Genomic DNA, 21,727 nt, shown 5'->3' with positions numbered 1-21,727 from the left:
AAAGATGAAACAGGGAGCCGTTCTGTAGTAGATTCCTACGCAAGGCGAGCGGGAGACACGGCGTTCAGGAAGCTAGCAGGTCGGGGCTAGCAGATAGATCAACACCAACATCCATGACACAGAGGCCGGTTGAGAGCACATCGGCCGAATTACGTCAGCAGACCAGCAGACCAGTCGTGATGGATCGGTGGTGTCGACAAAAGGTCCAGGCCAATTGGCAAGAGAGGTATTGTTGTTGGTGTACTTCATTTTCTAGCCACAATAGCCACTCGGTAGCAACTAGCTAGCTGTGAAGATCCGGTGTAATAGTCCAGAGCTTGCGGCAGGAATCCGGTGATGTAGTAGGGAAAAAAGCAGTCCGATATGCTCAGGACTGATATTGTGCTGTGCAGACTGGCAGGTATTATCCAGGCTATCCAGGCTAAAGCGGCTGGAGTCCGAGCTAAAGATAAAGACCGCTAGCAGTGGCTAACAATGACTAAAAAGCCAGTAGCTTATTAAGATTGCTAGCTTCTGATGGAGGTTAGAGTTATAAGGTCTAAAAACTAGCAGATCCGTAACACATTGGGTGAGGCGGGTTGCAAGAAGGTATATTTAATTCGAAAATGGAAAAAAGAGATTGAAATATAATGAAATGTATACAAAAAAAAGAAAGAAAGAAAAATACAATATTTACATGGGACGTAAACAAACACGTCTTACTGCTCCGCTGTCTTGGTTCATAGTGCCCTGGACCAGAGGTACTCGTCTGGTTACAGTTGACTTAAATATATCACATAGATAGCAGTGCCCCGGGGGAGAGATCACATATAATGAAACATTAGCAAGATGACCATAGACACTGTAATTTCAATATTCATAAAACACAGAGTATAGGCTCATCAGCAGAGATAATCCAATTTTATTAAATGTCCTATATTCCAGCAGTTGTGATCCAATTGAATGGGTGGGTCACTTAAGCTCAGTTTATACCTGGTGCTAACATGCGTCCTTTGCCTGATCTTGTCCACATTCGAATTGTGCCCAACTTTTTAGACAGGTGTAGACGATTAGAATATGTATTGTGATCTGATGTTCCTGACGACCTCTGGAGGTATTTAGGGATGCATTGTGTCTGAATATCTTAGGCGGATCTGGACAGTAAAACTTATTAAATCATCATTATCCCTCCCTCTAAAATCATTGACAGTTGGCACCATTGACTTCAATACGTGTCTTAAATTATTGTATTGCATACCGGGAAATCTGGTCACATTTTAATATGTGTCTCTTATCATGTGTAGATGCAACAGCTAAAATGTGGGCACAATCAGAATGATGACAAGATCAGGATCAAGGACGTATGTGTTAGCACCAGGTATAAACGGGGCTACAGTGACTAGTCTGGATAGTACTACAACAGCTCAGAGGACCACACAGAAACTGGTCCGGATGTGTTTGGTGGAAGGAGGAGCCTCAGCCTCTATGGGAGTGGGACTCTGGGACAAGGTTGCTCTGGTCAGCTGGTGGTCTGGGTTGGGGAGACCTCCCTCCACTGACTTGTTGTCACTGTGGAGACTGCCGTAGCTCTCTGAGTCCCGAGGTTTTCCTGTGAAACACACACACCGCTGAGTGGAAGGCAATGGAGGTAACGAATAGGAGAAATGTAAAAGAAATGGAGGAGCAGTCTTTTACCTGTGACTTAAAGATCATCTTAGAATAAGATAAAGAATACAAGATACTAAGAATATAATACTTAAATAAAATGTACATATTAAAGAATATCATTCAATAAAAAGAAAAAGAATGAATGATCGAATAAAAGAAAGAGGAGGAGGCACCTTTGAGGCTCTTGGCTCTGGCTTGCAGCTGGGGGTCAGTGAGCTGGACTGAGGGCTGTGGGTCAGTCAGGCTGTCTCCATACTCCATGGGCACTGCAGGATTCCTGTCCTCACTCTGCACCCTCTGGATGGCTGTGGGATTATAGATTACAACAAAGAGGTCTAGCTTTAGAGTGAGGCATTAACAATATACCACAGCCATGAGAGGGAAGCTAGAATGGGGTTAGTGTTTGTCTCTGTGGTGATTATGGCTAAATGCGCCATAAATATCAGGGAACAGAAAACCTGTTGAGATAATGCACACAGAGGCTGAGCTATCGCAAAGAACTAGACACACAAATAAGGTACAACAAGGTGTGACACACATCTAAGAAATTTCCTCAGGTGTACTGTATATTTATAAAGGTGTGTATTTGTAGTAGTTGAGTAGTTGAGAGGCAGATAGACAGGAGAACCTTGTTTACCCGGTCTGTACAGGGCTGCCTCTGTGCTGCAGTCCCGTGCCGACTGGACAGACGCACGGCCCGAGTCGGCCTCCTTAACTGAACGGCCCATGATCTCGTGCTCCGTGGAGGTCAGGTTCCCTTCCAGGAAGTAGGTGGACATCCTGCCCTTCCCCTTCACATCGATCTCCCCTCGCTCCTGGAGCATGAAGCCCTTGTCTTTCAGAACCCTGGAGGAGGAAGACATATAAAAACAAAGCCTGCATCCCAAATGGAACCCTTTTCCTTATATAGTGCACTACTTTTGTACAGAGCCCTATGGGCTCAACCAACCAAGCACTCAATTAATAAATCAATAAATCAATCCATCATCCAACCAACTAACCAACCAACCAATCATCAAGCACTTTTGACAACAGTTGATGTAAAAAGGGCTTTCTAAATAAAATTACTGGCTTGCTTTCTTGATCGATTGCTTGGTTGATTTAATTTCCTGCAGTTCAGTCATGTGACATGAGCTGAGGTCTTACAGGTAAACACTGGGGCTGAGGTGGATCTTGTTGGGGAGGCCGTGGCTCTCCATGCGAGACGCCGTGTTTACTGTGTCTCCGAACAGGCAGTACCGAGGCATCTTCTCCCCCACCACACCAGCTAGAACCGGCCCGCTGTGTACACCCACCCGGATCTACAGAAGAGGTATTGTTTGTTTTTTAAATATATTTTGTGGGATATTTTTACTTTATTGAGACAGAAATAGGTGGAAATGAGCATTGAGTAGTGGAAGGATTCGTATCCACGCTGGCTGCGTTACCCACTAGACCAGCCTCAGACACAGAGAGAGGTATTGTGATAAAAACTAGCAGGAGAACTGAGAAAGATCAGCTCAAAAAGAAAGACAAGGGCAGGGAAATACAACCCTTTGGATTTGGATCAATGGATCAATGATGTTACAAAAATATTTGGAAAAATCACCCAGCATTCAAACACACTAGCCATCTGTGGGTCTCACCTGGATAGGCCCCCCTGTGATGGGGTTGATGACCTCCCTAGCTGCTATGATCATGCCCAGGGCAAAGTTGGCCACCCTCTCAGCATGGCTGGACACTGGGATGGGCACGCCACCTACCACCATGTAGGCATCACCTATGGTCTCCACCTGATGCAGACAACCACAGGCAGATTGATATCGATGAGTTAAGTACTGGAATGGCTATTCCAGGCTGCCTGGTCTAGATGAATGAATAGATGGATATGTAGAATAATTCACAAGATGTTTCAATTATGAATGATAAATGTTTAGCCTATCTGACAAATGTAATATTTATGTTACCTTATAAACTGTGTGTACTGTGGTGAGCCGGTCGAACTTGAGGTACATGGAGTTGAGCATGTTGACGATCTGGATGGGCTCACACTCCGAGCAGATGTTGGTGAAGGTGACCACATCACTGAAGAGGATGGTGCACTCCTTGAACTCTCCTTTGGAGCAAACATAACCACAACCACCACCGACCATATGGCCATTTCCATAAATATACCACTGTTTCCGTCCTTTTACAATGTCGAGAACAATAGTGAAAACAAGTTATTCTGCTTAATACTTATCCACATGTAGCTGGCCTGTTGATTCATTTCAATCAATTTTGTTTGTGTGTCCGTGCGCATGTGTGTGTGCTGTTCATGCATGAGAGTTGTGTGTGTGCATTGTGCATGCGTGTTTGTCAGTTTGTATCTCTGTGTGTCTGTCTGTCTTTCTGGCTGTCTGTGTCCGTCTGTCTGCGCCTATGTTTGTTTGTCTGTCTGTCTGTGTTTCAAAGACAGATGTGTCTGGGAGCCGCTGGCTGTGTCGTGGTGCTGTTTCAATCTGTAATTCATGCCTTCATTAAATATGTAATACACTGCAGCAAGGCAGGGAAATATCCTTCAAAAATCCCCCCAATTCCACTCTGTACATCTCTACTGTCTGTTGTGTGTCAGAGCAAGGGAGGCATAGGCTACTGTGTACAGGTATTGGCAAAGGAGTTTTTGGCCCTACTAGGGCATTTCATACAACACCAATCCTCTCACCAATTATTTTCTTACCACTCCTCTTTTTTACTCTCATCTTCTCTACTTTCTTCCCTTCTCTCCTTTCCTCACCTTTTCTCCCCTACTCTCCTCTCCCCACATCTCCTCCCCACTTCTTCCCTCTCCTTTCCTCTTCTCTCCTCTTCTCGCTTCTCTGCACCTTTCCTCTCCTCTATTCTACTCTCCCCATCTCGCCTCTCCCTGTGTCATTCACCTGCTTCCACTCTCTTCCCCTCCTTCAGCTGGTTGGCCACATGTTTGGGCAGCATGGCGTACAGCAGGTTCTCCGTCTTGGTCCTCTCCTCCTCCAGATGCTGGGACAGGTGTCGGAGCTCCTCCTTCTTCCTCTCCAGCTGGTTGGAGAGCTCCATCTCGGCCAGCCGCTGCTGGTTGAGCAGGATGAGGTCCCGCGTGACGTCGTGAGGGGCGATGTCAGAGATGTGCATGCTCCGCTCCTCCAGTTCGTGGAGGCTCCGCAGCAAAGGGGAGGCCTGGTACAGCATGCACTGCAGAGACTCCATCCACAACATCTGACCTGGGAACAGAGGAGTAAGGGGTGGCGATAAAGAGAGTGAATGGGGGGAAATGAAATGGAGGGTGGGATAGGTTGCATAAGTAGCATGACTCAATAACAAATAACCATTCATGTAATTCTTCCTTCCTTCTATTATCCATCCATGCATTCATCCGTTCATCCATCCATTTTTTCATTACTTCATCCGTTCATTCATTAATTTCACCTCTGAGCTCCAGCATGGGTCTATCCCTCCAGGCCTCGGGCATCATGTCCCGTCGCGTCTGCAGGACAAAGTGGCTGTTGATGAACTTCCTGATGCTGGAGATGGTGAAGGTGACCTCGGGGTGGACGATACTGAAGTACTGGTCCAGGTGAATGCTCATGGTCTGCAGCCCGGGGACGATCTTCTGGATGTTCACCCCCGCCTGTCTCACCATCAGCTGCAAGGGTTGGAGCAGAGATTCAGGGTGGGTCCCAAATTTCACCCTATTCCCTATATACTGCAGTACACTACTTTTACGAGGGTCAATAGGGCTCTGGTCAAAAGCAGTGCACTTCAGCAGCCAGGTATTAAGATTACAATTCATATCTACATAAAGGGCCCGTTTCTGGACACATAATAAGCCCAGTCCTGGACTAAGAAGCACTTCTAATTGAGATTCCCCATTGAGAATGCTTTTTAGCCCATGACTAGCCTTATCTGTGTCCGGGAAACCATCCCAGTGATTATCTGGCATTACTAAACCACGCTGGAAAAAGTGGGACGGCACTGTTGTTCATCTGAAGTGCTTTTTGTGATCGACATGATCCAAAATTGCGCTTTGGTTCGTTCAACCTATTCTATTCAATTTGTATGAATCAAATAAAGAATTTGACAGATCATGTGATGTTTTTAATTGAATGAAAGCTTATAAATTGCTTTCAACACCACGTAGCGGTGGCAGCCTATCAGAAGAGTTGGAGGCATGGCCTACTGGGGGTGTGGCTTTCAATTTGTTATTTTTGGCCACCTGTGAGAGTGAATGTCATTCCAAGTAATGTGTTGTTTTTTTTATGAATATATGTTCACTGCCAGCACTGAATCTTAAAGGGAAATTTAAAAAATAAAATCTTCATATTCATCATCTCCAGCACCACCCCAACATCAACATATGTGAAAATGGCGCATTTCTATGTTTTGTTGTAAAAAAGATAGAAGGTAAGTGTTTCCAATGACATCATCAACCAATTAGTAGACAATTAACAGGCAATAAGTAGGCAATGCCTCCTCATGATTGGTTAAAATCTCATGATGCACACCGATGATGTTATTGGAAACGCTTAACTTCCTATATGTTTTTTTACTACAAAATATAAAAACGTGCCTTTTTCACATGTTGGGGTGGTGCTGGAGATGATGAATATGAAGTTGAACAATTTTGACATTTCACTTTCTATGATATCTCTGTAAGTACTGTGACTCTAAAGAGCCTGGAAAGGTTTCAATTGATGAGACGGTCACCATTTGGTTACAATATTGTTAACCAGTTCATGTGAAATTCTTATGGAAAGAAAGTGTTTGGAGTCATTATTTCATGTTATGGAACCAACTTAATATCTTGATTAACAGGAAACTGATTTAATTGCTTGTAACCCAATTGAATACATTTGGATAGGTAACTCCAAACTGAAAAATCAACTTGGTACAACATGAAAAAATGGGTTGTAGCCATTTAGTGTGTATTTATGTTATCTATTCAGCTTAACCAATGGGGAAAAGTTTGTAACAGTTGGCATTGAATGATATATTTGGTTTCAATGTCGTTTTTTTTCAATTGATAAAACTAAACAAATTTACTAACAAAATATATGTTTTTGGTTGATCCAAATATATATATATATATATACTGCTCAAAAAAATAAAGGGAACACTTAAACAACACATCCTAGATCTGAATGAAAGAAATAATCTTATTAAATACTTTTTTTCTTTACATAGTTGAATGTGCTGACAACAAAATCACACAAAAATAATCAATGGAAATCCAATTTATCAACCCATGGAGGATTTGGATTTGGAGTCACACTCAAAATTAAAGTGGAAAACCACACTACAGGCTGATCCAACTTTGATGTAATGTCCTTAAAACAAGTCAAAATGAGGTTCAGCAGTGTGTGTGGCCTCCACGTGCCTGTATGACCTCCCTACAACGCCTGGGCATGCTCCTGATGAGGTGGCGGATGGTCTCCTGAGGGATCTCCTCCCAGACCTGGACTAAAGCATCCGCCAACTCCTGGACAGTCTGTGGTGCAACGTGGCGTTGGTGGATGGAGCGAGACATGATGTCCCAGATGTGCTCAATTGGATTCAGGTCTGGGGAACAGGCGGGCCAGTCCATAGCATCAATGCCTTCCTCTTGCAGGAACTGCTGACACACTCCAGCCACATGAGGTCTAGCATTGTCTTGCATTAGGAGGAACCCAGGGCCAACCGCACCAGCATATGGTCTCACAAGGGGTCTGAGGATCTCATCTCGGTACCTAATAGCAGTCAGGCTACCTCTGGCGAGCACATGGAGGGCTGTACGGCCCCCCAAAGAAATGCCACCCCACACCATAACTGACCCACCGCCAAACCGGTCATGCTGGAGGATGTTGCAGGCAGCAGAACGTTCTCCACGGCGTCTCCAGACTCTGTCACGTCTGTCACGTGCTCAGTGTGAACCTGCTTTCATCTGTGAAGAGCACAGGGCGCCAGTGGCGAATTTGCCAATCTTAGTGTTCTCTGGCAAATGCCAAACGTCCTGCACGGTGTTGGGCTGTAAGCACAACCCCCACCTGTGGACGTTGGGCCCTCATACCACCCTCATGGAGTCTGTTTCTGACCGTTTGAGCAGACGCATGCACATTTGTGGCCTGCTGGAGGTCATTTTGCAGGGCTCTGGCAGTGCTCCTCCTGCTCCTCCTTGCACAAAGGCGGAGGTAGCAGTCCTGCTGCTGGGTTGTTGCCCTCCTACGGCCACCTCCACGTCTCCTGATGTACTGCCCTGTCTCCTGGTAGTGCCTCCATGCTCTGGACACTACGCTGACAGACACAGCAAACCTTCTTCCACAGCTCGCATTGATGTGCCCTCCTGGATGAGCTGCACTACCTGAGCCACTTGTGTGGGTTGTAGACTCCGTCTCATGCTACCACTAGAGTGAAAGCACCGCCAGCATTCAAAAGTGACCAAAACATCAGCCAGGAAGCATAGGAACTGAGAAGTGGTCTGTGGTCCCCACCTGCAGAACCACTCCTTCATTGGGGGTGTCTTGCTAATTGCCTATAATTTCCACCTGTTGTCTATTCCATTTGCACAACAGCATGTGAAATGTATTGTCAATCAGTGTTGCTTCCTAAGTGGACAGTTTGATTTCACAGAAGTGTGATTGACTTGGAGTTACATTGTGTTGTTTAAGTGTTCCCTTTATTTTTTTGAGCAGTGTATATTTTTTTTTTACAGTGCATGTACTCAATACCAAGAGGTAATCTGGGAGATAATACTTTTGTACCTCCTCGTCGAACACTATATGGAAGGGAAAGGCATTGCAAAATGTCTTCAGGTCGATGCAAAGGTTCTTCGGGTAGACTGGCTCAAATCCTCTCAAGAGTTTGCCTATAAGTGAAGTAAACATCTATTAATGATAGTAAGGATATCAAGATTAGAGATATCGAGACAAGCGAGATGGAATAGACAGGCTTTATCGATATCTGAGGCGGACTGAGCCAATCCATTAGAAAAGGAATGATAAGTAAAGTTTGGGCTTTACCCTTCCCAAGCTGGACCAATCCCCTCACAGTCTCCCAGTGGTTCCTACACATGGAAAATCCCTGAGATTGGAGTTTCCTCTGCAGTGATTTCTGTACGTCCTGATAGATGGGGCGAGGGACACATTGGAGGAAATTCGTGTTATGGTTAAGTTGCATAAAAAGGTTAACTTTTAAACCATTTGGAAAGTTGGCTGTGTTGGGTTGGGTTATTAAGATAGTTTAGGGACAATTATTTCCTCAGAGATGGCATCTGCTTGTTTCTGTAGCCTATGTATGCATCGCAAATAGCACCCTATTACCTATGAGCCCTGGTCAAAAGTGGTGTACTATCAAGAGAATAGGGTGCCATTTTGGATGCAAGCCAATGATTTGTGGGTCATCTGCTGTCCTGACCCGGATTTTACCTCCTTGTTTGGGTTCCAGTGCACTGCGTTGCGCCTGGGGCCTCTGGGCAAACATGGCGGTGTCTGTGAGAGCTTGTTACTGCACATTACATTCGAAAATGTCGGTTTCTGAGTGACGAGGAATACTACATGCTCCTTCTTTCCTGTCCTCTCTACTTCCTCTATTTGGTTGACGATTTCCATCGTTATCTCGCTGTTGAAGAAGTCCTTTGCTACAGCTTCAATGATACCTGTGGAAATGGGAAACAGTCGTTTCACTTTTACGCACAAAGCCCCTACTTTTACGCACGCTAAAATCTCACGATATTGAGTGTATTAAGTTGTTTAACACATTTGTTCTTAACGTAAATAATTTAATCTAGCAGCATTCAGCATAATTACCGGGTACAATTTGGCATAGGCCTCGGCGGTCGGAGTAATAGTGAAGAAACATCGTGCCGTCACCGTTCCTCTCCGCTCGAAATGACGGCGCGTTCATCTCCTGCAAGCATATTTACAAATCATTTGACCGTTTTTTTCTGTCCAAAATATAACGTGTGTCCATTGTCCACTATTTATAGATCGATTGTCACATATAGACCTATATAAATAGAGCAGGCTATTGATTTCTTATATAATATATGCCTTGACCGAATCCTTTGAACCCCCCCATCCACACACACACACACACACACACACATTATACCTTGTAAGAAAGGGCGAGGTAGCTGTGCAGTGCATCCAGATTCTCGATAAACTCGAACAGGTTCCCTCCCAGAGTCCGTAACATGTGGTCGTATCCAGATCGTTTACAAAAGTAAAAAAAATATTCCCCAAATTGTCTCAACACCACCTCTGGTTTAACCTCTTCGAACAGAAAATAAAGTAGGCCTAATGAATATATAGGTTAATACCAACATGTACGCCTTTACGTAAAACATCACATAAAACACATTTTGTTCTCTCATGTAATATTCCTAATATGTATTTGTTTCATCATCTTGAGTCATGTATTTTGCCTGTCTGCCACATAGTTTTGATTACAATTAAAATCAAGCCATGCAGTGCAAGAAATTCACTATTCTAAAATGATTCCTAATTTTTGTAGCTATTTCTCAATCCATGACTTGAATTATAATTCATAATCTGCAAGTAACCGTGATTGGCATGGAATTGTACGCTTTTATAACACCGCTCAGAATATATATTAGCTCCGGTGCAGATCGTTGGTGCGCGATCTGGTCCAGAGCTACATTGATATGATGTCGCAGGTTATTCATCAAATAATGATACATTTGCCTACCCAGTAGCTTGGAGGCCTCAGCCACCAGTTGCATGGTGATGTCGTCTTTGTACACTTCATATGTCAAGAATGTATCTTGAACCCCGGCCTCATCTCTGCATATAATTATGATGATGATGATGATGATGAGCTCATTTCAGCAGGTTACACATCCCATTGATGACCAATAAACAGAAAGCAGTGAATGAATCCATCAATTAGCTAGCATATAGGTCCACGCTGAGGGGCCGTGCTCAATGCTAGCCTTTAACGCCACCTTCTGGAATTACGCAACATATTATTACAATTAATCAGTTATCAAGAGATATTCATGTTGTCTAATATGATGTTAGTGAGTCCACTGTTAATTAATAACATTGTTACCGGAGCTTCATCCATGTCTCCTCGCCAAACTTGTCAACAACCAGCGACTTCAAACAGGTGTTGATAAATCCATACTGCAGAAAGAGCATTAAAAACTTTGCAGCATTTTTGATTTTGATGCCATTCATAAAATATAGGCTATATTTATATATGTAAGAGTGACATAGCCTATTGAATCGTCCATGTAGCCTAATACGCCTAATGAGTAGGCCTACAGGCTGGAAACACATTGAGTCATAATTTTCGATCAGTTCAGTCCAGTAACCTATACAACATATGCTTGCCTATACTGTAACATGTCAGTTTAGACTATCACTATGAGTTCATTTATGGTTCGACACACAACTTACCATCTCTTTTGGTTTGGATTCTGCCGACACTTTGTTTAAAAACCTTATTTCCCAATGTATCCTTGCACGAACACGACCCCAAGTTGACCACATACTCTAGCGCACAACATTATCTCCGTCGACAGCCTGCCTGAATATAATTAATTAAAGTGATATGTCTAGGCCTATATCCTGTTTATACACAAAAGCTTCAGCTCCTTATTCCGTCACTTCTGCCGCTGCGCATCGAACAGTGACTGAAGAAAGCCGTTCACCCATCTCCAGCTGTAGGCGAGAGCGTTGTTGCGCGGTGCGATACAGATGAGTGTCAAAGGCGCTGTTCAGGCGATAGATGTGCTGATCTCAACTCCGTACACGCAGGGGCATCTAGGTGCACAAGTTCGAATTCGCATTAGGCTACCAATGTGACGTTCAACAAACGGTTTAGATTAAATATTTGAAATAAAACGACTAATTGATTTATTTAACAGGGACAATGTAGGCCTACATTATTAATGAACATTTATGTAAATGTGCTGGATTTAGCCAGTTGGCTAGATAGATAGATAAAAACATTTAGTGTCACAAACTTTTCACACAAAAAAGCAAGAATAATTATAATAACAAATAATAATTGTAAAAAAATAAATAAATACAAACAACTAAAAACACTGAACAAAAATATGCAACAATTTCAAAGATTTTACTGAGTTACAGTTCATATAAGGAAATCAGTCAATTGAAATACATTCATTAGGCCCTAATCTATAGATTTCACATGACTGTGAATACACATATGCATTGTTCACAGATACCTTAAAAAGGTAGGGGCATGGATCAGAAAATCATTCGGTATCTGGTGGGACCACCATTTGCCTCATGCAGCGTGACACATCTCCTTTGCATAGACTTGATCAGGCTGTTGATGGTGGCCTCTGGAATATTGTCCCAATCCTCTTCAATGGCTGCGCGAAGTTGCTGGATATTGGCGGGAACTGGAACAGACTGTCGTACTCGTCGATCCAGAGCATCCCAAACATGCTCAGTGGTTGACATGTCTGGTGAGTATGCAGGCCATGGAAGAACTGGGACATTTTCAGCTTCCAGGAATTGTGTACAGATCCTTGCAACATGGGGCTGTGCATTATCATGCTGAAACATGAGGTGATGGCGGCGGATGAATGGCATGAAAATGGGCCTCAGGATCTCGTCACGGTATCTCTGTGCATTCAAATTTCCATCGATAAAATGGAATTGTATTCGTTGTCCGTAGATTATGCCTGTCCATACAATAACCCTACCACCACCATGGGGCACTCTGTTCACAATGTTGACATCAGCAAACTGCTCGCTAACACGAGTAGTATGCCATCTGCCTGGTACAGTTGAAACAGGGAGGAATCCTTGAAGAGCACACTTCTCCAACGTGCCAGTGTTCATCGAAAGTGAGCATTTGCCCACTTTAGTTGGTTACAACGTCGAACTGCAGTCAGGTCAAGACCCTGGTTAGGACGACAAAGCATGCAGATACGTTTCTCTGAGACGGTTTCTGACAGTTTGTGCAGGAATTCTTTGGTTGTGCAAACCCACAGTTTCATCAGCTGGTCTCAGACGATCCTGCAGGTGTAGAAGCCTGATGTCTTGGGCTGGCGTGGCTACACGTGGTCTGTGGTTGTGATGCCGGTTGGATGCACTGCCAAATTCTCTAAAACGAAGTTGGAGGCAGCTTATGGAAGATAAATTAACATTCAATTCTCTGGCAACAGCTCTGGTTAACATTCTAGCAGTCAGCATGCCAATTGTATGCTCCCTCAAAACTTGAGACATCTGTTGGATTTTGTTTTGTGACAAAACTGCACATTTTAGAGTGGCCTTTTATTGTCCCCCAGCACAAGGTGCACCTGTGTAATGCTGTTTAATAAGCTTCTTCATATGCCACACCTGTCATGCTCACCAACAGCGTAGTACAAACAGCAAAAAAAAAGGATCATAAGTGACTTTTAATTAAAAGTTAAATATGCATATGTTCACACCAACGTTGTTGTCAGAAAATCATATCGGTGTACAAAGGGCCCCGGTTTCATGGTTGAGTGCCATTTCAATATAATACGCAGTATCAATTGACTATTATTAGATGAATCTACATAATCCCACCTCCTTACCCCCCCTTCCAACCCCCGCCACACACACACACACACACACACACCAACAACAAAATAATGTGTTTTATACTGTATATATTTCCACACTATGAGATTGGAATAAATCTGTGAAATTGTTAAATTATGATAATGCTCTTTAATTGTAAGAGCTGTTTGAAAAGACCACCTGAAATTTCAGCCTGTTTTGGTGGGATGGAATTTTGGCCTGCCTGGTGACATCACCAGGCCGTAAATTTGTTAATAGAGAGATGAAAAGTATTTCCAAACCTCTCTATCAGTAACAGCTAGTAGTCAGTTTTCCCCTACCCACTCAGACCACTCCCAGACAGTCCTAGCTAGCAAAATTATTGCGTTTGAAATAGCTCTTGCTAAGAAGCTATTTTGTTTGTTTTGATTTAAAACGGTCAAAAAAATCACAGTATGGTACTCAATTGGGGTAGCAATTTATGATAACTCTGCGTAATAAAGCATTTATAATGGATTAGTAAATATTTTATTTACTAATCATTAATCCATTCATGATGTTTAATGTAGGTCCCTATAAACTATTTACTAATCATTAGTTAAGTATTTTTGCGTGGACTCATCTAAAGTGTGGGCTATTTATACTTTATAAATGTTTTGAGTGACCAGTGTATATTTTAACAAAAGGATGGACATGCCATTGGTAGACATTCCAGCAGTAGGCCTGATGCTCCTTAAGGTCTCAAAATATCTTAGAACATTCAATTTTAAAATAATAAGCACACGACACAGGATGTTAAAGGAAATATACTGAACAAAAATATAAACGCAACATGCAACAATTTCAACGATTTTAATCAGTTACAGTTCATGTAAGTGTCCCGGGCTGCGAGCTCGTCTTTAATCACCTCCGATAATCACCACAATACAGACATCAAGAGCTGTCTGTATTGTGGAGCTACGGGACATTTCTTAACTACCTGCCCACTAAAAGCAGGCTCATCAGTTGGTACGAGTAGACTGGTGAGCCGTACAGGGAGTTTTCAATCTCGCACTACCCGTAACCCCATCTATGCTACCCTGTTGTGTGAAAGCCAGTCCAAATCCATCCGGGTGCTCATTAACTCTGGGGCCGACGAGAGCTTTATGGACACTACCCTGGTGTCGGAGCCGGGTATCTCGACTCAACCCCTTTCCACCCGGATAGACGTCAGAGCGCTCTATCGGCAGAGTCACCCACAATACGGTTCCTATCCACCTGCGAGTGTCAGAAAACCAGTGAGTCTATGCCTTTTCTGCTCCTAGAGTCTCCTCATTTACCCATGGTTGTCATGTCTGTGGTTTAATCTGTGCTTAAAATTCACTGCTCGATTGTGAGACCTTACAGATAATTGTATATGTGGGGTACAGAGATGGGGTCGTCATTCAAAAATTATGTTAACCACTATTATCGAACACAAATTAAGTCCATGCAACTTATGTTATTTGTTAAGCACATTTTACTCCTGAACTTATTTAGGCTTGCCATGACCAAGGTGTTGAATACTTATTGACTCAAGACATTTCAATTTTTTTATTACAAACAAAATTCCACTTTGACATGTGTAGATCAGTGACAATCTCAATTTAATCAATTTTAAATTCAGGCTGTATCACAACAAAATGTGGAAAAAGTCAAGTAAATACTTTCTGAAGGCACTGTAGGTTAAGCCTCTCAATAGTAGAATGCAGTTCACTGAAATGTATTGCCCCGTTGGAAAATCTAAATGGACTGCTTTAAAATGTGAATCACATTTTTATTTGGCGTACCCCCGGCGGGGAATATCCGATGTAGATGATGTCGCCATAGTCTAGGACATGAAGGAACGTCGACTGAATGATGTTGTTTTTTCTCGTCTGAGTAGCCTCGTTTCACTGCCAAAAAATTAAATTAAACCATCTAGTGTTCAGCGAAATAACAACAAAGTCAAATACTGTCACGGCTGTTCGAAGGAGCGGACCAAGATGCAGCGTTTTCATATTTATGAAAAGTGAAACTGAATGCAATACACTAATAACTTGAAAATAGGAAAACAACAAACTGTGACGCAGAGGACAACACACTACTCAAAAGACAATAACCCTCAAACCACAATGAGAAAAACCCCTACTTAAATATGATCTAAGAGGCAATGAGGATCAGCTGCCTCCAATTAGAGATCAACCCCAAACAATCCCAACATAGAAATAGACAAACTAGAACCTAAACATAGAAAACATAGATAGACCAAAAACACCCCCTGTCACGCTCTGCCCTACTATAGAAAATTACATCTTACTAGGGTCAGGATGTGAGAAATACAGATAGTCTAGTCAAATAATTAACATCCAAACACATTAACCGTTACTCTATCGCGGGAAACCTTCACTCTTGCGGAGACATTTAGAAATGAAACAGTCCAATTTTCTAAGACGACTTTCAAATAGTAAGACATGTATAAAAGCAACAGATACCATTAATAAGAAGGGGCTAGAAGTGTCTTATATGGTGAGCTACCGAGTGGCTAGGACAGGCAAGCCCCATACTATTGTGGAGGACTTCATTCTTCCTGCTGCCGCGGATATGGGTTGGACAATGCTGGGGGAAAAGGCCAAAATGACTTCGTCAAACAACACGAAGCATCAGTGACATGGCAGGAGATGTTTTGAAACAATTACTGCTTCGCATACAAGCCAGTGAACTCTATGCGTTACAGCTGGATGAGTCGACAGACGTGGCGGGCCTAGCACAGCTCCTGGTATATGTCCGTTACATTTATGGGGGGGCTTTTAAGGAAGACATCATCTTCTGCAAACCACTGGAAACCAGGCGAGGATATTTTTAAAGTACTGGACAGCTTTGTGACATCAAATGGACTTTGGTGGTCAAGATGTGTTTGTATCTGTACTGATGGCACAAAAGCCATGACAGAGAGACATAGTGGAGTGGGAACGCGCATGCAAGCAGTTGCTCCCGACGCCACTTGGGTACACTGCAGCATCCACCGAGAGGCTCTTTCTGCCAAGGGAATGCCTGACAGCTTGAAAGACGTTTTGGACACTACAGTGAAAATAGTTAACTTTGTTAAAGCAAGGCCCCTGAACTCTCCTGTATTTCCTGCACTATGCAATAATATGGGCAGCGACCATGTAACGCTTTTACAACATACAGAAGTGCGCTGGTTATCAAGGAGCAAAGTATTGACACGTTTTTTTGCATTGAGAGACAAGCTTAAAGGTTTTCTTTACTGACCATAATTTTCACTTGTCTGACCGCTTGCATGATGACGAGTTTTTCACACGACTGGCCTATCTGGGTGATGTTTTTTCTCACCTGAATGATCTGAATCTTGGATTACAGGGACTCCCAGCAACTATATTCAATGTACAGGACAAAGTTGAGGCCACGATTAAGAAGTTGGAGCTGTTCTCTGACTGCATTAACAAGGACAACACACAGGTCTTTCCATCACTGTATGTTTTTTTGTGTGCAAATGAACTCAAGCTTATGAACAATGTCAAATGGGATATAGTGAAGCACCTGAGTGAGCTGGGTGCACAATTACGCAAGTACCTTCCCGAAACAGACGACACAAACAACTGGATTCGTTATCCCTTTCATGCCCTGCCTCCAGTCCACTTACCGATATCTGAACAAGAGAGCCTCATCGAAATTGCAGCAAGCGGTTCTCTGAAAATGTAATTTAATCAGAAGCCTCCGCCAGATTTCTGGATTGGGCTGCGCTCAGAGTTGCCTGCCTTGGCAAATCGTGCTGTTAAGACACTGATGCCCTTTGCAACCACGTACCTATGTGAAAGTGGATTCTCGGCCCTCACTAGCATGAAAACTAAATACAGGCACAGACTGTGTGTGGAAAATGATTTAAGATAGAGTCTCTCTCCAATACAACCCAACATTGCAGAGTTATGTGCATCCTTTCAAGCATACCATTCTCATTAACCTGTGGTGAGTTATTCACAATTTTTGATGAACAAATAAGGTTTTATATGTAAGATGGTTAAATAAAAAGCAAAATTATTTATTATTATTATATTATTATTTGTGCCCTGGTCCTATAAGAGCTCTTTGTCACTTCCCACGAGCCAGGTTGTGACAAAAACTCAAACTAATTCTTATGTTTAATAAATGTATTGTATAGTGTGTGTGTGGCAGGCTTACAATGATGGTAAAACATTTGAGAGTGCTAGAGGGGGTACGCAGCTGGAGGTTGAATGTTTGAATGGCTACGGGACTATAAAACGTTTGGGAACCACTGATCTACATGAATGCAGCTGTCACTTCATTAAAGCCGTTAGATGCAGTTTACCATAGTGTGCTTTGTTCTATCAGGGGTGAGAGGTTTTGCACTCATCACTGCTTGCTCTATCAGAAAGTAGGATGGTCCTCTTTGACCTCATGTATGTCGAAACACTGCATTTTATTCATTTTTAAAGCCCTTTTGCAAAAACTCCCACATTACCTGACATCTTTACTTACCCATAGATGTATGAGTTACCATACCCATCACAGGGATAGATAACTGGACATTCCCTGTTGCTACAGAATTAGGAAAAACAGCTTTTAGTTTCTTCAGAGTTCCCTACAAATGGATGCATGGGTGCCTTTCGGGCAGTTCAGAGTGCTGATTGAGGACCTTTTTGCTGAGGAATGTGATTGTTTTTCATGTGTGTTTTCTTTTCTTTTTTGTAATCTCTGTATTTTTATTTTCTGGTGTATTTTCTATGTGTAATTTGTTGTTTAATAATAAGATGCAGGGCTCCCTTGCAGAAGACACCTTGGTCTCAATGGGAAAATTAAACAGCTGAAGAAAGTTAAACTGTATTTTTCTCCCATATGACATCACAAAGGTAGGTTACATTATATGTACCTCATAATAATGTCTGACTGTAGTTAAAATCTCATGTAAGGAGATCAAAAGTTGCCGAACTAAGCTTGCCATCTTTATATTTGGATAGAACTCTGGCGTGGTATAGCCTGCATTTGACTAATGATATATTGAGAGGGTGGTGGTACATGGCTGCTCCATGAAGGCCAAGTGATGTCCAATGCAGACATTCAAGGGCAGAGACCAGTGGAGGCTTGACTTCAGTGCAGGACAGAATTTGACTGTGAGGACAAAAAACAATAACACAACACACTACACAGTTAGACAAAAGAGCGAAGAATGAGTTAGTCCAAGCAAGGAGTCAAATTATTGATGTGTAATAATTTGATTGTGTTTGTGTATGTGAGAGAGAGAAAATTGATAGGGGTACTCACAGTGCTTGGAGAGGAAACATTAAATGTAACAGTGGATGAGCGGGAACATGAGACGTGGCTTCAGTTCATGTCAGGAGAGAGTTGACAATCGTAGTGGAGAGGAGTGGTCACTTCTTAAATCAGGGAACAGGAGGGGACTTAGATGGAAATACAAATAGCAGATACATTCCATTACAGCTGCGCCGATGTAAGTTTGAACAAGTTTGTCCATGAAGTTAAATAAAGACTGCGCATCTCGCCCAAGAAACGTTCCTGAATAAGCCCTGATCATCCACATACCTGATGATAACTGACAACGGCTAACAGGCTGGTGGCAACCAGAGTTGGGGGGAAATTTTTACCCACTGGGGCCTGGAGTTTTTCCTTATCTGTTAACCTAACCAGGAAAACTCTGGACCTTTAGGTCCCTAATCAGGTCACATGGGGGGGGGCAACCTTATACTTGTTCATATGAATTATATTTAGAGGAGAGTAGGTGGGGGATTTCCTCTACCCAGAGACAACAATTGATAGACAATAGAACTCAAAGGGCTGAGCTTGCTTTATGCATGTTTGTATCATGCAGGCCTATGCAACTGGGCCGTATAAAAAGGCCTCATAAAAATGTTTTACTTACGTCTGTCATCACTATTATGTTGATTGATTAATTCCAGTTAATCATTTTGGATTGAAAACGTATAGGCAGTCTAGCCAGCCCAATTTTGAATATAAACCAAATTTGATCACATTCACATTTTCTCCTGACACACAAATGGACTGTAAATACACAAGGCTACCAATTAGTTTACCCTGACCAAATGGACAGCGCATAGTAGGCTGTATGCAGCTGCTCTTATTAGTAGCTTACAGTTGGTCAGACTGTAGACTGACAAAAATGGTCTCTTTTTGCATGCCCAAAAACGCAGTGCTGTTGATAAACCGCTTGAGAATATCCCTGTTTCTTCTTACTTTCTCATTGTGTTGCGCATTTTGAATACGCAGACCTTCGTCATGATAGATGCGGCTTTTTCCCAGAAGCTTGAATCTTATAACGTTACGCTCCCTGCTTTTGTTTTGTCGTTTAGCTGAATGATCAAATGTTCTTCTGGGCACTGTACCCCTCTTTCGCCCAAGGCTCAGACTTTCCAAAAAGCAAAAATACAGACGGATTGATTAAAGGTTCCCTGTTAACCAGCTATACTTTTGATAGCAATTGGTATTGAACGCCATCACCTTTTCATCTTTCTTCATCAAACTGATCTCAGGCAGTCGACCTCGGTTTTAATTCGCACTTTTTCCGTGTACCCCAGAGAATGAAAGGGGTTCAACGGTAGCGTTGGCGGCGAAATAAATTGCCGTATCTGGACACAAACATAAAGTTATAAAACCAAGAAACAATGTATAACCAACCTCCTCCGTCTCCTGTAATGTGAGGAAACTAATTTGAATAATAAAAGTGATAGTTGATGGCTGTACCTCCACTGAATCCTCAATGATCCCCTACATTAGCTCTCGATAACCCTTCTCTTCATAGGATTTCCAGCAGTTAGCTTCGCCCACTGCTGGCTCCATGTGAACTACAATTCCGACTCTGTGTTTTAAAGTTTACAAACGTAAATAATCATTGCTTGCGAAAAGGTTTTCGAAACATATAGCCCTTTCATATCTGTGAGAGGATATCTTTTAACATTTTTTATTAAAAAAAAATGTTAACCCCATTTTCTCCACAATTTTGTGGTATCAAATTGGTAGTTAGTCTTGTCCATCGCTGCAAATCCCGTACGGGACTCGGGGAAAGGCGAAGGTCGAGAGCCGTGCGTCCTCCGAAACACAACCCTGCGGGCCAAACCCTCCCCACAAAAATATTAGTTATAAAACCAAGAAAACAATGTATAATCAACCTCCCCCGTCTCCTGTAATTTGAAGAAACTAATTTGAATGAAAAACATTCAACTAATTTGAATCAAAAACATGCTAAACCATCACGTTTCAATCTCTATCCAATGAAGCTTCTCATAGAACCCCTCATAACAGTGTTGCCAACTCCTCAGTAAGGAAAGTAGCTATTAGCTGTCCTAAAAGTCGCTAAATGACTCATCACCTAATCTGCATAATTAGCCATGCGAATGTAATTGTGATGGACACTAGGAGAGAAAAAAAGTGAGTAAAAAACACCCTAAATATGTTTAGAACTACAAATTAAATTTCTTCTGTCGATTCCAACCCTCCTCCTTTATGCGGGCTTGAGACCGGCAAAAGTGACCCAAAAGAGACACTCTGGCAGAGTTACTTAGTTTAATTTTTTTTTTAAAATTTTTTTGTTTAGTTTTCTTAATTTGTTTTTGTTTTTAACCTCATGGTCCACTTAGGAGCCTACAACAAGTCACAGTAAAACATGAACATTTTTAACCGTAACATTTTTTACATTTTTTTTGTATACAATCTACATTAACAATCTAAATGCACCAAAAAGAGACAATAGAAAAAAACTTTCAACGGCAATGTGAGAAAATTATGGTAACTAGTCTGGCCCAAATTCAGGTTAATAGATTTTTAAAAAATACGTAAACCAGGGCGGGATCAGCCAGCGGCGGCTTCCCTCACGCGCGATTCATTTGCAGTCTGGACGCGGAGGGGTGGACATCTCCTGCTCTGACTGCAGCTACTGCTGCGAGAGGACTGGGCAGCCTGTGAGTGCTTTGGGACGGGGGTGGGCCTATGGGTGGGGCCCATGGCAGCACCCGCTGCTCGTTGAGAAGACTAAGAACGATACGTGCTTTCATGTCAGAGTCTCCAATAACACCAGAAAAAGTCGCTAGATTTGTCGCTAGTCGCTTTTTTAAAAATGTGTCACTTGAGGGTCTGAATACTCGCTAAATATAGCGACAAAGTCGCTAAATTGGCAACACTGCTCATAATGCTCTGCAGCACAACCCCAAAACAACGCACTAGGTTCGTTCTCTGATCCCAATCGTATGATTGGATTGGCAACATGTCAGTTCATACTGAAAAAGGCTTTGATTGGTTGGAAGACGTCCTCCGGAAGTGGTCATAATTACCTCCTAGGTTTTCTATTGAAGTCAATGGATCCAGAGCTGTCCTCAGGCCACACCATTGTGCTGACCCATTGAGTGCTGTTGAAGTTACTATAGACATTCATTGCAAAATAGTGTTTTTCAATCAATTATTTGGTGACGTGAATATATTTAGTATAGTTTTATCTAAAAATGAAAACTTTTTTAGTGTTTTACTATTTTTATGAAATTTCACAGAGGATGGTCCTCCCCTTCCTCCTCTGAGGAGCCTCC

At 42.5% G+C, this 21,727-nt stretch overlaps 1 protein-coding gene across 1 annotated transcript; it reads right to left on the bottom strand.

The window, feature by feature from the left end:
- Window positions 1–641: 641 nt before the first annotated feature.
- On the bottom strand, window positions 642–11,243 carry LOC115205869 (guanylate cyclase soluble subunit beta-2-like). Its single transcript, XM_029772262.1, has 16 exons — window positions 11,037–11,243; window positions 10,687–10,760; window positions 10,324–10,418; window positions 9,727–9,887; window positions 9,423–9,522; window positions 9,042–9,271; window positions 8,637–8,736; window positions 8,379–8,482; window positions 5,071–5,287; window positions 4,545–4,865; window positions 3,594–3,742; window positions 3,273–3,419; window positions 2,794–2,948; window positions 2,285–2,493; window positions 1,821–1,952; window positions 642–1,588 (listed from the first exon to the last, which is right to left on the bottom strand). The coding sequence occupies exons 1-16, from the start codon at window positions 11,037–11,039 to the stop codon at window positions 1,404–1,406; spliced, it is 2,382 nt and encodes a 793-aa protein (XP_029628122.1). The 5' UTR covers window positions 11,040–11,243; the 3' UTR covers window positions 642–1,403.
- Between the last annotated feature and the right edge of the window lie 10,484 nt (window positions 11,244–21,727).

Source organism: Salmo trutta, chromosome 13, assembly GCF_901001165.1.
Source record: "Salmo trutta chromosome 13, fSalTru1.1, whole genome shotgun sequence".
Lineage (NCBI taxonomy): Eukaryota > Metazoa > Chordata > Actinopteri > Salmoniformes > Salmonidae > Salmo > Salmo trutta.
Note: the sequence above shows the minus strand (reverse complement) of the source record. Positions and strands in the feature narration are given on the sequence as shown.